Source organism: Ixodes scapularis, unplaced genomic scaffold (assembly GCF_016920785.2).
Source record: "Ixodes scapularis isolate PalLabHiFi unplaced genomic scaffold, ASM1692078v2 ptg000105l_1___fragment_1__unscaffolded, whole genome shotgun sequence".
In the NCBI taxonomy this organism is placed as follows: Eukaryota; Metazoa; Arthropoda; class Arachnida; order Ixodida; family Ixodidae; genus Ixodes; species Ixodes scapularis.
The window spans coordinates 111,128-127,213 of NW_024609912.1; the positions used below are offsets into that span (position 1 = coordinate 111,128).

General features: G+C 46.7%; 1 protein-coding gene and 1 long non-coding RNA gene across 2 annotated transcripts; both read left to right on the forward strand.

The window, feature by feature from the left end:
- Positions 1 to 270: 270 nt before the first annotated feature.
- LOC120839831 lies at positions 271 to 1,046 on the forward strand. Its single transcript, XR_005715400.3, has 3 exons — positions 271 to 552; positions 649 to 729; positions 990 to 1,046. It is a non-coding gene; the product is annotated as an uncharacterized LOC120839831 (long non-coding RNA).
- A 12,835-nt stretch (positions 1,047 to 13,881) lies between these two features.
- On the forward strand, positions 13,882 to 14,778 carry LOC115309026 (the record flags this gene model as incomplete). Its single annotated transcript, XM_040210176.2, has 1 exon — positions 13,882 to 14,778. A coding segment is annotated over one exon (897 nt), but the record flags the coding sequence as incomplete, so codon positions are not given.
- Positions 14,779 to 16,086: the final 1,308 nt, after the last annotated feature.

Consider the following 16,086-nt stretch of genomic DNA (forward strand, 5'->3'; position numbering starts at 1 on the left):
TATACGAATTTGTAGTTGGCGCTCGCGGGAGCCGCCGCTGGTCACGTGGTAGGCCCGCGCGCCGCCGCACGCTGAGCGTTGTGCGAACGCCGCTTCAACGCGTTTCTCCACGCCGCCGTCGCCGCCGCCGCACAAGTTCGTCTGCTTCGGGGCGCCGCCGCCGTCGTCTGACCGGCGCGCAGGTCTATCACGTCTTAGAGTGCCTCAATGTTGCTTGCCGGCTGCGCCTCAATGTTGCTTGCCGGCTGCGCCTTGCTAGAGTGGGGACATCCTTTGGGAGGGCAAGTGCCGCCTTTTCTTGTTTTCCCCCTCTCGCTCCCGGCCACCGCCGCCATTTTGCCTCCCCGATCGGCTGCCGATGCACGCGTGGGATCGCTGAACTGGCTTGTTCTTTTGCAAATGCCGGGTTGCTGCTTGCCGCAGTGTTCGAATCACTCGGAGAATGGGTGGAAGGTGTACGGCATCCCAACAAACGCCAAACGGAGGCTTCTGGCGCTCGTACAGATAAAGCGCGACGACTGGGAGCCGAGCCGTTTGTCGTCTGCGTGCGGCGTGAGTACCAACTTTGTTTCCTTGCAATCGCCGGGTCCTTTGCCGCGCAGTTGATTGCTAGAAGGTGTTATTTCAGGTCGTGATCAATTATTTCAGATTAAGGCTTCTTCGACTTGGTACTGCAATGAACCGCCGCAAATAACTTCCGCTGGTCATGGTCGAGGAGCGGCATGGAAAGTGTGTGATTATTCTTTTTTTTTTATTTTATGTGGATTTTATATCTGTGGATCCTATCCAGGCATCTATGTGTCCCGTTTTTTGTATGGTATTGTTGTACAGTCCCAGAAATTTTTTTATATATTTTTTCTATTACTTATTTTGGTAAGTTGGCTCGTTTAGGTGTGTCATCACTTTCTTTCTGGAATCTGTGTTTGGTTGTTTGTGATTGATTCTTTTTGAATTTAGTGTGTGTTTTATTTCTGGGTTTACCTCTACAGGCATCTGCGAGTCCTGTTTTTTGTATATATCAAGCTGCTGTGTCAAATAAATCCTAGTGTTTGAGATCTCTTCGTTCTCTGCCTTTTTTATTTCCATTTCCTTAGTCTCGGGTCATCATCATCAAATCTTACCCATGTTTAAACAATACTCTAAATTTTAATTACGGCCCTTATCTTTGCCTTCAAAATGTCAAGTAAACAAGTGTTGTAAGTAATGACTCCTGTACTGAGTGCACCACATAACGATCTCCATTCTCTCCACTTTAAACTTGCTTCGTAAGACTTCTGCACGTTGCTGATACTCTGTTGAGAATTACCTTCCATACGAAAACGGGAGCCTGTATGTTAAATGTTAAGCCTTTTTTTATCTTAGTGCTCAGTACTTTAAACGTATCTAATATGACAAGTTACTACCTAAAGATATTTGTAAACTAAACGTACATCTATTGATTTCTTTCGGCATCAGTGCATTTAAAGGAAACAGGTGAGAAAAAATATTGTAATAGTAACAAATAAAATATTCTGATTTCTGTCTGCGGAAGGTATTTTGAGAAAACAGGCCAGCAAACAAAATTTATAGATACCTACTGCGGCCGTTTAGGGGAATATAGAAAAAAAAACTTGAATCTGTCTTGATTTGTGCGTGTACTTCTGTGTGTGTGCTGCTGCCTACAGGGCACCAGCGCACACAAAATAGGCAAGCAACTTTTTTTTTTTTAATGTAAGTTGTAAGGTTTTTATTTAGAACAGCCGCACCAACAGGTGAGGAACTTTTAAATTCTACATGAGCCATGGAAAAAACGGAAATGTTTGCTTGTCAAATTACCTCTAAACTCTGCACGGCGACCGCCTGTTCAGTGTTTTTTCTTGCATCAAATGACCCATTTCAGTTTCATAGCTCTTGGAAGGACAGCGCGTCCAAGTATACTCAGAATTCCAGCGATATTGGCATAGTTTCGGTTTCTGCATTTCAGTCCCTTCCGATGAAAAAACAAACAAAAAGCCTCAACAGGTCCTGATGGCATGTCTCTTATTATGGAGTTCTTATTTCAGAAGCTCTGAATGCTAATCCAGAACTAATCAAGATAATAATCTCGGCGAATAAGAGGCGATAGAAAGCAGAACGTATATGCTGATATCTGCGCCTCGCTCGTTGATCGCTTTCATTTTTTTCATTCAATGCAAGGCCAAACACGGGTAGGTATTGCAGCAGATGATAACGAACATAGCCGGTATCAAATGTACTTGCATAGAACGACCATCTCTAAGAACTGAACCAGAATGCCAGCTGCAGCCGACGGAACTTTCGCGAGCACATTTGCGTTGTATGCGGACTAAATCGTAATGTTAAATAGGAAATCAAACGCATACTTGACTAAACACATGACGTTACGTGTCTTGAAGTGGTCACGCTCTATTTCACAGGTGAGAATGCTCACTAACTGCGTAAAGAGCTCATAAACGGCTGCATAAGCCCCGTTTCACATAGACTCGACTGGCGAAGAAGGCGGCAATATGGCGGCTCCGCTAGCAGACGACAGAGTTGTCTCCACTCTGGGACGGCGGCAGCCAACAACATTGAGGCACTCTATCACGTCTGCTTGCGCTTTTTCAGGAGTTTCCTTTGGGCTCTAAAAGTTACTTATTCATCTTAGTTTTTTTGTTATACTTCAAACAAAGATGAATAAGTTACTTTTAGAGGCCATAGGAAGCTTCCGAAAGAACGCAAGCACCACGTGATAAATAAAGACCAGTCACGTGATAAATACAGACCACTTTTCCGCGGTGCCCGCGGGCGCCAACTACAAATTCGTTTTGCGCCGTAAATATAGCTCTAAAAATTTTTTTTCTTCGTTGTAAAATCGTTTTATGGCGTCCTTTTTCCATCTAAGCCGTTTAAGAAAAAAGTTTTTTTTCTTTGCATGTGTCCTTTAACAAATGCTCCTTTTTTTTGGGGGGGGGGGGGTTTGTTTGATTTACTGGTACTATTTTTGCACGTTGTCACAGGTTCGCTTTGTGTGGCAGATGTCTGTACCAACATCGCATTGGACAAAAGCTGGCCTAAGCAATAGGCATTCCTATATTTATGTGGGCTGTGACATGGGTTCTCTAAAGCAGAACACTAAGGACCTTTGACAAACCAAATCCCCACGCCTGTTACTTTCACTAAGGACTTGTGAATGGGGCCAATGCAGTTCATAAACTTGTGTATCCTTGTAAGAATGGCTTTTGTTTGTTTCATATTGTATAAGTCCTTCTGGTCCTTAAAATGGCTCAATCCCTCAGAGAGCACTTGACTTGCAAGGTCAGCAGTGATGGAAATGCTGTGCCATTTGTGCCAAATTGCACCATGAACGAAAGTCTGCTACATCTTGCACCAAAATGCCATTTTTGCTAAGATTTGCGCCACACCTGTGCCAAGATAAGCTTAAAGCAAAAAGATTAATATTTAATTATTGGTCACACCTAAGATTTAGAGAAGTAGAAGGAAAGTTTTACAAATAGGAATTTCACAGCATCTCTACTCACCACATAGTTTGTTTTGTCTTAGGTTGGAGCACAAAGGCTCGGACTCGTACCACAGACACGCATACTAAAAGCGCAAGTACCGGGGCATTCGCTGCGCTTCACTGGTTCAGCTGATGAAAGAACTCCTACAAGGAGATGGCAAATGCCATGATGTCGCGCTCTGATGCTGCAAATCAACCGGCCAGAGCCCTTGATGCTGGCCAACAACCGCTCTGGCCAGTTGATGCGCTGGCTGGCTGATCGCCCACATCGTCTAAATTTCGAGACGATGTAGTCGATTTCGAAAACTAAAGAGTCCCGAGAAAACCTCCCAAAATAGTAGGATTGCTGATTGCGGCTACTGTGATAAAACAGAACCAGGTTTATTACTCCTGATAAGATCACCTGATTGTTGTGTCTGCCGCATGCCCTGGTTTCGTGGCTGTAGAATAATGTGGCTCTAGATCTGCTCGTGTCAACCTTTATTGCCTCTCGCCAGCTTGCGTGCGCCGAGCTTCACCGCTTTGCGTCGGAGTGCTAGGAGCACCGGCTGACCCAAGGGTGCACCTGGTTTAGTGCAATAGGCACGCGGATTACGCTCGGGATTATTACAGGTCGACCTTCTGTCTTAATTGTAAGTTGATCTCCAATTTAAAACAAGAAACTGATCAGAAAGAGAGAGAGAAAGAAGATGCAGGTCTCTATATATTTGAATAAATACGGTAGTTTCGGTAGTTACTGTGCAGCTGTTGATCGAAAGAGCAGCACACTTTGGCACAACTCTGGTTCTTACCAGGGGTGTCGTGAACCTGCCCAGGTTAGAGTTCGACCAAGTTCGACTTTTGTGCGCATGCGTGAAAATGAGAAAACCAGTTGAGTCCACCTGGCAGAGGTAAAGCACAATATTTGTTGAATGTATTGGCATCATTGGTTCACATGATTAACGAAAGCATTAAAAGCGTATATTTTTAAGTACTTTCTAATTTATTTGTTTTCCAGAATTCAAAATCTCGTAGGAGCCGGGCAATGCTGCTCATAAGTTTAACTTCTTCGAACTTTAATGAAAGTCTGAAGGTTCGGCGAACCAGTCTAACCTTGAGGTTCGACGAACGTTTGCGACACCCCTAGTTCTTATGCCGCTGAAGAGCTGTGCCGCCTTTTAAAGCGCAAGTGTAAGCTTTTATAATATTTTTATGCGGTTTTCACAGTTTATGATATTAGTCTTGAGTTTGGTGGGTTCGTTAAACTTACGGGACACATTTTTACTGGTAGATGTGTTAGGGAATGTCCTGGTTCTTGCTGGCATATTACATAATGATATTTACAGGTTAAACATACTACCGAGTGTAAAAGGGGGGGGGGGGAGAGAGGATTTATCCCAATGAAGTGCTGTGCTATGATTCACTTTTCAACCATTTTTTAATACCCATTGTAAATGAAACCCCTGAGTAGAGCCTTATTAAGGTGAAAGCCTTATGTCTCTTCGTTCAGTTGACCTTCAAAGTCCTTGAGCGAAAACACGTCGGCGACACGAAAGGTACCAAAATGTTTGTGACCACTCAGGCGAAATGAAATCATTTAAAGATACAATCACTTTTTCATTCTCAGGTGGTGTGCTAACAAATGTTGGCATCTGCTCCAAATGTGTCAGTGGCTACTCAAAACCAATATTTTGCCTTCTACAGAACCTGCTACAAATAGTCGAATGCCACTTCGATCACCGGGTCAAGTCTAATCTGTTGATATAAACTGCACAAGTCCCAAGTGCTGAATACTGGCTCTTGCAATTGCTCTTTACCCTTGATGTGCACCTTACCTTTTGTTGGATTGTCAATAATCTTGTATAGGCACAAGATGGTTCAGCCTGTAAATTTGTAGTGGTATACCAGCTGAAAGGTTTGTCCACAGAGTAGCTGGAGTTCAGCTTCCTCTGTTTGCTGAAAAACTTAAGAAAAGGCTGGTGAAAAATTTTTTTTTTCTCAAGTGTGGTTAATGAAAAGAACATTGACAACTACACATTAATTTTTTTTTTAGATATATATGTAGGGTGTTTGAAATAACCAGGCCCGATTTAGAATGGGCCGTAGAAGCCGGCACCTGCACATACAATTCTAAACTTTTTGTTAAAGGTGTATTTCACACGTTTGTTTTATCTTGTAAAATTACAAAGCGAAGCTCCCTTTCTGTAAAAAAGATGGGGTCAAAAACCTTGCCAGGGTTGACGGCGACGCAGACAAACGAGTCGAGTGGCAATGCGCTTTCGGCACACATATTGGTAGATGGCGCTAGCCCCTTATCGGGACTAGAGTTGATTAAAGTTAGCGTTAAGAGTGAGGAGTCTCGCCGCACACGAAAGGAGGGGAAAAGTATTTGGGAGGGAACTTGCGGACACTAACCACCCTAACTCTCGGTTCTTAGCAAACAAACCTCGGCGCCTCGGGACACCTCGCGACTGAGTCCATTGACTTCTTTCCTTGATGCGCGTCTGCAAGTAGTTAGACAACAACAACGTACCGCTCGAGTTATTTAGTCTGCCCTCTCTGAAAGGCGAAGTCGAGCTCGCTCGTAAAGACCTGCACTTCCGAAAGTCGCAGGAAAGGTAAGACAGGCGCAGACGACGTTGCGAGCAGACGACGTTGCAAAGGAACAGACGACGCTCAGATGGGGGGTCGCGATCAGCCAATCAGGGGTCGGCGTTCTGACGTCACCGCTACCCCTGCCAACGTTATTAGATTACCTCAGTGGAACTCCCGCCGGAGGGAGATTCCATAACTCCCCTCCGCGGAAGGGGAGTTCGTGCAAGGGAATCTTCCTCGCACGAACATTAATTGTGATTCTTTTCTAGACCATATTAGTTTTCTGCTGTGACTGTCATCACAAATCAATGTTTCCGGGGCAGTGAAAGCAAATTGTGTAAACAAAGCATCTTTCAGTTGGCAGCTACAAAATGACAACCTTGACATTTCTATAGATATCTCTGCTGCGCAAGGAGATTACACTTTTAGCATCTTCCCTACCTGGTTTTGCTGTTCTGTCGTCAAAATGGGTAGAAAAGTCTTGCAAGGCCTGCGGCAAGTCATTGATAGTCTTGGTGCTATAATATGCACTTGTTCTTGCAATTCTCGTAGTAACCCATGGGTGATGAGTGCAATGGTAGCGGATCGTGGTAACTTAGGCTCAACAAGCTGCAATAATCTTTCTTAAAAAAATGCTCCAGGGCTGGACCAAACACGAAGCGGAAGTGCACGGCTTGATCCTACATTTCTACGGCATTTCGTTGGAACATTCAAAAGGTTGATTTCCACTTCGCTCAGGATTTGTCCACATTGTCAGCTAAGTGTAACTCGTATCATTGATTTGCTACACCTCCAAGAAAAAAGGTGCATGTTGGGTTCATGATCTCGTTCAGAGGTCCAGGTGTTTTTCTAGTAGGCATTCTTGTAGAAAGCAATCCCAACTTTTGGATTAGTTCATTGTACCTCAAAGATGTCTGGCTTTATTACAGCGAAGCTGTTTATGGCGAAACCTCCGTGAATTTTTTATGTGCGTCAACAAAAACTCTACTCTCGCACTGCTACACGCACACGCCTTCCACGCGTATAAAAAATTCGAAGTAAATAACCAAAGTAAAGCGTTGACGAATGCGCGTGCAAGATACCATTTGATTTAGGCTTTTGCTTTGGCACAGTTAATCCTGCAGATGCCGTTATTTAGGACCATTGTTGTTTCTTGTTTATATTAATGATACAGATAATATTTCTCAAAACGCAGAAATAGTATTATAGACAGACGATTCGAACGTCTTTTTTTCACACCCTGATCTCCGCCAACTTGAAAATACGTCCAATGATTGGTTAACTAAATTATCTACGTGAATAATTACAAACAAGCTTGAGTTGAACATTTCAAAAACGAAATATATTGTGTTTAGGGCAAAAGATAAGTTACTTTCCACTGATTTAATTCGTACCAACTAGAAAAAGTTAAATCTATAAAACTTTTGGGTGTCTGGTTTCAAAAAAACTTATTTTGGACAACTCATATATGCAAGTTATGTTTAGTGTGTTCCAGATCAGTCGGCATTATGCGCAAAGTAAGAAATTTATTACCAATATGGCTAAAGCGTCAAATATAGAATGCACTTATTCAGTCTCGTAAACATTACTGCTCACTGGTTCGGGGAACAACATCAAAAAGCAACTTTTATGAAATACTAGTGCTTCAAAAGAAGGCTGTTCGATCCATCGAGTGCTTCGGCTATAATGAACATACCTCTATTTATTTTCAAAAGCATAGTTTGCTCACTGTTCAGCAGCTAATCGCATTCAAGCTTTCAAAAGTAATTTATGATTATTTCAAAACCAGCCGGGATTTTTTATGTCAATTTCCTTTCAAAGACATTCCCTCAAACTTAAGTCTTGTAATGCATGTTAGAGAGAAAATACGCACGAACCACGGGGATCAAACTTTAAAGTGACACTGACACCCCCACCCCCCCCCCCCTCCCATTTTTTTTCATTTTTTGTCAAGCGATTTATTATGGTTGTTGGAATACTACCCGATTAATATTTTGCTACAGAGACAGGTATTTGTTTTAATAAAGCCAGAAAACATAACTGCTCGAAACCGAAACCGGAACTCCCGCACTGCACGAAGAAGTGGAGAGGAGAGAGTGAGTGGCGGAAGTCACGTGGCTACACCCGACCGTGCGATATTTTTTTTTTTCTTTTGCACGTAGCCAGTGTTGCCAGGTCTACTGATTTATCAGTAGATCTACTGATTTCGTTCTGGGTCTACTGATTCACTGAAAAACAAGAAAATGTACTGACTTTTTTTTTAGTAAACATATTAAAAATTTATTATATGGCCCCTTCAGTTCCCAGTGCAGCCCATCAAAGGAAACTCATAATGTCCCAGAATTAAGAACGAAGCACTGGCAAGATGGCCCAGAAGCCCGTTCTATTCGAGTGACGTAGTCGTATATTTATCTATCTATTCACCCAGAGCAGGTTCGGCAGGTTCGATGGTGACATCCGGGCCAGAGCCATATATGGAGAGAGTTTGGCTAGTCTATGATCTCGCCGTAACGTCCCTCTCCCGAGTGAGCCGATCAGCCCGCGGCGCAGAGCGAGAGGTGTTTGCGCATGCGCCTGAACTCTCGGCTGCTCCTATACACGTTTGCAAGTCCGGTCTCAGGGCGCCGCCATCTTCCTCAGTGGGGTGCGCTCTCGGGAGCGGCCATAATCCGATTACAACGCCTTCGCAAGGCTTCGTAATCGGATTATGACTGGTCCAAGCGCACCCCAGACAGGCAAGATGGCAGCGCCCTGAAGCCGGACTTGCAAACGTGTATAGAATCTACTAGAATAGCTTCAAGTTGAGCGGAGAGAGCCGCAATTTTCATTCATTCGTTCGGCGGAATGCATGGGATCGACATCCAAATTTCAGTTATTTTCTTTTATTTGGCAGGCTGTGGCAAGAAAATGATATAATCCTATTCCTCGGTGGCTTAAAAAGCTAACGAATGAAGTTTCGCCACGTTTGAACGCAAACTTTGGGTCAGGCGAAAAAGAAATAAGCTCGTAGCAGACAACGCGTAGCCTCAACAGTGCTCCGGACCAACAGCGTTGCTTCAAAAACCTTCCACAGCCCAGTGAGGAAAGATGGCAGCATGCAGAGGACTTCCATTGGACATGTTCGCGCGCACTTGCCGGAGCGTCTTGTTTCGGTTTTGTTTCAATAATAGCGACAGGTGAACGTCGCACTGTCGCCTTCATCTGTGATCCCAAAAGTGCCTCAGTCTCGATTCTAAAGAATAATCCTCGAAACAGTCAATAATGACTAAAACAAAAACATTTATGGTGTCATTTTAATTTGTCCTTCATATAAAGTTACTTGAGAACTGGTCTTGTTTTGTTCTTTCATTTTTATTTGTGTTTATTACCATGTTATTTGTTACTCTATACTATTTCTTTGAAGTGCGTATTAATGGAGATAGCAAAACATGGCAAAACACATATTTCGTGGAATCTACTGATTTTTGTGCAAATCTACTGACTTTTTGGGGATCAATCTGCTGACTTTTTTTTTCTCCATCTGGCAACACTGCACGTAGCACATGAAGGACTGTGCTGTGTAATGGCCGTTCCCACGTGCGTTTGTTTTCGGGTTAGAAAAAGTTAGAAAAAACGGAGAGGAAAAACGGGGAAGAAAAACGGGAAGTTAGAAAACAACGGGGAGGAAACGAGAAAGGATGAGCCCCCACAGGAAAAACGGGAGAGGGGAAGGTAGGAAGAAAAATGTTGTGGCAAAAAAGACAGGTAGAGTGCGAGAAATGCGAAAAATGGGTCGACCTGGAAGAGACACAGTTCAAATGTGAAGAGTGCAATAAGACGGAACAGGAAACGGGACGACCCACGGAGGAAGAAATGAGACGTGAGTGGGAAATGCTGAGAAGCATGATCGAAGAGCTGCGGGTACAAATCACGGAAGAAAGGTTAGAGAGAACAGCAGCAGAGAACAGAATGACGGCAAAACTCGAGGATGAAAGGACACAAAGAGTGGTGGCTGAGACCAGGCTGATGGAGGTACTAAATACAGAGATGAAAGAGAGGAGAAACACACGGGGCGACACTGACTCAATCGGGAGAGTGCAGGCGGCGGTTGATAGAAGAGACGACGGAAACGGGCCCCTACAACGGGATGGTGAGGAGGTCAAGGCGAGGAGAGAAAGTGGCACGGAAAACTGCGCACGCAAGAAGAAAAGCAACAACAAGTCACGAGAGTCAGTCAACAGGGGCCAACTAATGCCAAGGGAGAGGCAGGAGAACACCAACACTCCTGAGATGGGGAGAATCGAAACAGAACAGCCCAAGAGAAGTGGCAGTGAGGCCAACGCCGCAGATAAGAGGGAAACGTGGGAAGCGAGCCATACAAGTGACAGGAGAGTATTAGTGGTGGGTGACACAGGAGCATACAAAATGAAGAGAAAGGTACTCAAGGCAGTCGACTATGACAACCGGGTCTACTTTGCAACTAAACCCGGGGCCCAGCTGAAAGAAACGATGGCTCGGGCGGAAAGGGATCACAGAATATGGCAAGCAGGAACAGGAATGGTTGTCATCCATGCAGGGAGTATGGATATGCGGGGAGAAGTGACGGCACAGAGTGCCATAAATGAACTGGAAGAACAACTGAAGAGGTGGGTTCAGATGTCACCGGAACATCAGTATGTGGTATGTGCAGTTCCAGTAGAAAGTAGTGTAGGCCCAACAAAAGAAAAAAGCATACAAATGAACACGCTCACGAAAGAAATGACACAGTGGTTGGGCCCTAGAGTGGAGTTTGTGGATGTCAACATACCTGCTGGTGAGGACCAGGGAGACACTCACAATGGTGAGGGAGCAGAAGAGATGGGACGAAGCCTAGGCATCAAGATTGAGGCTTTTTTAGGCTCAATGCCAGTCAACAAGGGTATGGCATCACAAACAAGGACGCAGGGAAGAAACATCAGGAAACAAGGATGGCACCACAGGTTGCAGAAGATCGAGGAACAGCTCCAACGGATGCACCAGCAACAGGGGAGACAATATTGAGAGGGCACAGGGGAAAAGCTAAGGGCATGGCAGTGAGAGGAGAAAAGCTACAAGAGGCACACAGACAAAACCCAAGACGAACCATGCGGGAAAAAAGAAAACACAACGACTTGGAGAATACGTCCCCCATATTACAAGAGGAAAAAGAGTTAGCTAGTGAGGAGTTGACAGATGCGGACAGCTGGATGGACGGGGCGGGGGTGGAAAATCCACAACCAAAGGAAACGGTAGAGATAAGGATGCAGCCGAAAAAGGCAAGAAAGAGAACACGCAGGGGACAGAGGAGAACGCGACAAACTCTGGCTTTCCTGAACATGCAAGGAGGGAGAAAAGCAGCGAAATGGGAGGAGCTGTACGCTTCAATGGAAGAGGAGAGTCTTGTGGGGGTGGGACTGGTGGAAACCCACCTGAGGAATTCGGAAGTACCACCAGCACATGAGAAATTCACTTGGCAGGGCCAGAACAGAAGAGGTGGGGAGCGAAAAGGGGGAGGTGTGGGCTTTCTGGGGACGGCTACAGGCGAATGGGAAAGACAAAGGGAAAGCTGTGTGGAGCACCTGTGGATGACAGGGAAGATAGGGAAGAAAAAGGTGGCAATCGGAATAGTGTACCTCTGGACTGGAAACAAATCCGAGGAAGCAAACAAGGCACAACTGGCCTGTCTACAGAAGGACGTGGAAGAACTGAACTTACCCATCATCATACTTGGAGACTTCAACGCGCATATAGAGGAACTGGATGAGAGGACAGATAAGATGGGTCGGGAACTCCTATGCTGGATGGAAAAAATGGGACTAGTGATGGTGAACGGGACAGAAAAAAGTAAAGGGAAGATCACATGGGCAGTTCGAGAACGTTCCTCATGCATAGACTACTGTCTCATGTCTCCAACTTTATATGAAAACCTAACAGAGATGACAATAGACGAGACTGGCGGAGCGAGTCTTGGAAGTGATCACCGCCGACTGACATTGGAGTTTGGGGCAACCAAATTAAGACAGTCACCGATGCCAAGGACACCCAAGGGGCTAACCAGTAGGGAAATGGAGAGAGTGGTGGAGGAGCTGGAAAAGGAGGCGGAGGATGAACCCATACGACAGTACACAGACGTGGTGAGTTGGATGTGCAAGTGGATTACAAAGGTCAAGGGAATAAGGAGTGGACACCGAAAACGGAGACAAAGGAGAAAGAGATGGTGGGACACAGAAGTGGAAGAAGCAAGAAACCGGAGGAGAGCAGCATCCAGGAAGCACGGTGAAGCAGTCAAAATGAAGGCACAGAGAGAGGATATTCTCAAAGCATGGGAAGAATACCAGGAAAAAAAGATTGAGTTCTCGACTATGGTGCAAAGAAAGATGAAGAAGGTGGACAGACAACTGCTTGAGGAATTGCGAAGCAGTGGCAGAGATGCCCCAAGAAAGTTCTGGCAACATGTCAGGGGCGAAGAGAGATGGGCAGAGCCTAAACCGACAACAATAAGAGATGCCACAAGCGGAGTAGTCCTGACTGGACAGGAATGTATCCGGCACATCGCTCTGGCAATGACGGAGAGCTTCGAACAACCAGATGCAGTAAGACGGAGTGACCCCCTGAGGGACAGCACGAGAAGTACCCAACAGCGCCGAGCTATATCCCAGGGCGAGTTGAACAGGGCCATGCAACGCATGGATGGTCATACGGCAACGGGTCTAGATGACATTCCAGCAGGCCTTCTGAAGAAAATGGGAGGAAAGTCCAGGGAACGGCTCCGAGAGGGTCTCTCCTGTGTGATGGAAACAGGTGACATACCGGAGGACTGGAAAAGATCCCGGATCAGGATGCTATACAAGGGGAAAGGAGACAAGCTCATCCTGAAAAACCACCGTCCGATAACAGTGACCTCGGTGCTCTACCGGATTTTCATGCATGTACTGAAGGAGCGCCTACAGAGCTGGGCTGAGCATGAGGGCATACTCGGGGAACTCCAAAACGGATTTCGCAGGGGAAGGAGGTTGGAGGACAACCTGTTCATAATCACTCGGGCTATGGAGATCGCCAACCACGAGCAGAGGCCCCTATACCTCGGTTTCTTGGACATCTCCAAGGCTTATGACTCTGTGAACCATTCGCTGCTCTGGAGGGTATTGGAGGAGTTGGGAATACCGATGGAATGGAGGGACCTGCTCCAACAGATATACAGAGACAACAGCGTAGTGGTTCAGTGGGGGGCAGAGTTCACCGAGCCCATAAAGGCCACAAAAGGACTAAGACAGGGGTGCCCGCTTTCACCACTTCTGTTTATGTTGTACATTGCAGGACTGGAGAGAGCACTGGAGGACAGTCGCTTGGGTTTCAGGATGTGCTACGGTGAAGAGGGGAGGCAAGTGGATCAGAGGATCCCTGCCTTGATTTATGCAGATGACGTGGTACTTATGGCGGGGTCCTTGGAGGAACTTCAGGAATTACTGGACATCTGTGGAAAAGAGGGAACCACCCTGGGGCTAACGTTCAACCCCAGCAAGTCTGGAGTCCTTGGGGCGGGGGTGGAGCAACAGGAAACAGAGGATGCCTCTACGCAGCTGTCGCAGAGAGTGAACATCCAGGGCCAAGAGATAGAGTGGAGGACCGAATATAAGTACCTGGGAGTGACGCTGCAGTCGGGACGAAAGTACCTCGAACAACATGAGGCCGAGCTGCAGACCACGGCGAACAAACGCAAGGGCTACCTGGGATGCAGGGGAATGTGGAGCTTCAGCCGATACGAGACGGTGCGGGCACTCTGGAAAATGGTGGCGGTGCCAAGTTTGACCTTTGCCAATGCCGTACTGTGCCTGTCGGCACGTACACGAGAACATCTGGAAGTGAGGCAGCGAGAGGTGGGTCGCCTGGCGCTGGGAACACACCGAAACACCACCAGTGAGTACGTCCAGGGCGACATGGGTTGGTCCTGCTTTGAGGCCCGTGAGGCCAGCAGCAAACTGATTTTCGAGCGGCGGCTTTGCACTTTGCCGGAACAACGATGGGCTCGCCAGGTGTTCAAGTACATCCACCTTCGAAGCATCAACACCCGGTGGGTAAGGAGAGTGAACAAGCTCACGGAGCGATATGACGTGCCACGGGTGCTGCTGTGCGAGGTCGAATCTCCGGGGACGGCGAAACAGGTGCGGGAACGCGTGAAGGAGACAGAAACGACCAGATGGGTCGCCGCGGTAGGCGCGCGGCCGTCCCTCGCCGTCTACGGTGCGGAAAAGAAGAGCATTGTGGGCGTGGATTTCGTCGACAACTCGAGGGGCAGTGGGCTGCTGTGCGAGGCACGAAGTGGAGTGTTGAGGACACGCCACCTGAGGTCCAAGTACACACCGGGGATGGACGGTACATGCCAGCTATGTGGCCAGCAGGAGGAGACAGCTGAACATATCATAATGGAGTGCCGAGAGCTGAGACCGCTGATGCCACCAGATCTGGTGGATTATGCGGTTGCACTGGGTCTGAAAAGGTTGGACTTGAGACCGACACCATCGACAGGGCAGGGGCAGACGACGCAGACGACGTGCATCAATGAAGTGGGAAGTCGAGACCATGGTGGCCAGCGCAGTCAGCGGGGGGATGTCGGCGGCCTCGGGGTGGTTGAAATCGCAAAGCGAAGACTGGAGGACTGGTGGGGGAAAACTGTGAGGAGGGTGGGGGGCAATGGCAATCAAATTTAGGTTTTTTTTTTTTTTCTTTTTGGCTAGATCCAGTTTTGTTAAAACTGTGATCGCCCGATACAAAGGGTTAAGCCACCATATCCATATCCATATCCAATGCGTTCGTGATCCGTTCGCCATGCGATTCCTTTGCAGTTATGTTTGTTCCGCTCGCTGTTCTGTACTTCAAGATGAGTTGTTTTGTACATTTAAGTGTTGGCGATTAGTAGTGAGTGCCCGTGGTGAATTCCTGTCATCGGCTCCGAAAAGAATACTCCCAAGATGTTGCGGGAAGAGTTGCCTCACATGTCCTGAATGTGAAAGTGGCATTGTGCGGCAGAGTGCACAAGTTTCTGAAAGATCAACGGGTCGGGATCAATGGCTGGCTGCAATTCCTGTAGAACAGTTACGCGAAGCTCGGAAAGTGGACGCTACCCGCTTCATAAATGCTCCTTGCATTTTGTGGAAAGTGACAACATTGAGTTCGCAGGTGTCAAAAATTGGATCCCATACCATTTAGTTCCCAGCGACGTATCTTCCACAACAATTGTTTTTCTCAGTGATAATTGTAAAAAAAAGATTTGTAAACATCGCAAAATGCTTGGAAAAAAAATTGTCCATCCACACCAGGGATTGAACCCGTGCCCGCTTCGTGTGACACTGAGCTACCGAAGAAACTCTTTCATGCGTATAACGCAGCCGGTCGACTGTATGTCGGAAGTTTGCTGCCGATTTCCCTCCAGTACATGCACTCCCAGTTTGAAGTCGGGCAGCACCACGCATAGGCCACACTCGCACCTCGTAAAGAAACCGTACGCGTGCCTATTCAACTCGATGTACGCACTTCGTGCTTGACGTTCGAGCGAGCGATGTCTTCAGCCACGAGAAGGGACGACGGCTCAGCGACGTCTTTGTGCAATCGGCTTGCTGGTCGGGCGTGTCGTACGGGAATAATATCAGTTCTTTTGATCGGTCAAAAATTTCTCTTTCGAAGGAAGAAAGAATTCGCCGGTGCCGTGAACAAAAGCTCTGAAGTAGGGGTCCAACGCCCGTCGTCCGCTGCCATCCGCCACACCCACGCGAAACGACGTCATGTTGAGAATTATGCAGTGAACGTACAGAATGGTTCCGGTTGTCTGTGCTACCTTTTTTCAATCATCGCATTTGCAGCTTTTGGGGAGCCACAAAAAAATGGGTTTCATAGTTTTTTTTTTTTATTTTAATATTTACTGTGTGCCTTCAATGACCCACGACTTTGATTAAATGTGGTCGCCGCGTTGAAACCTTAGAAAATGGCCCGTGATCCGCGGAAAAGAGAGTGAGCGCGAC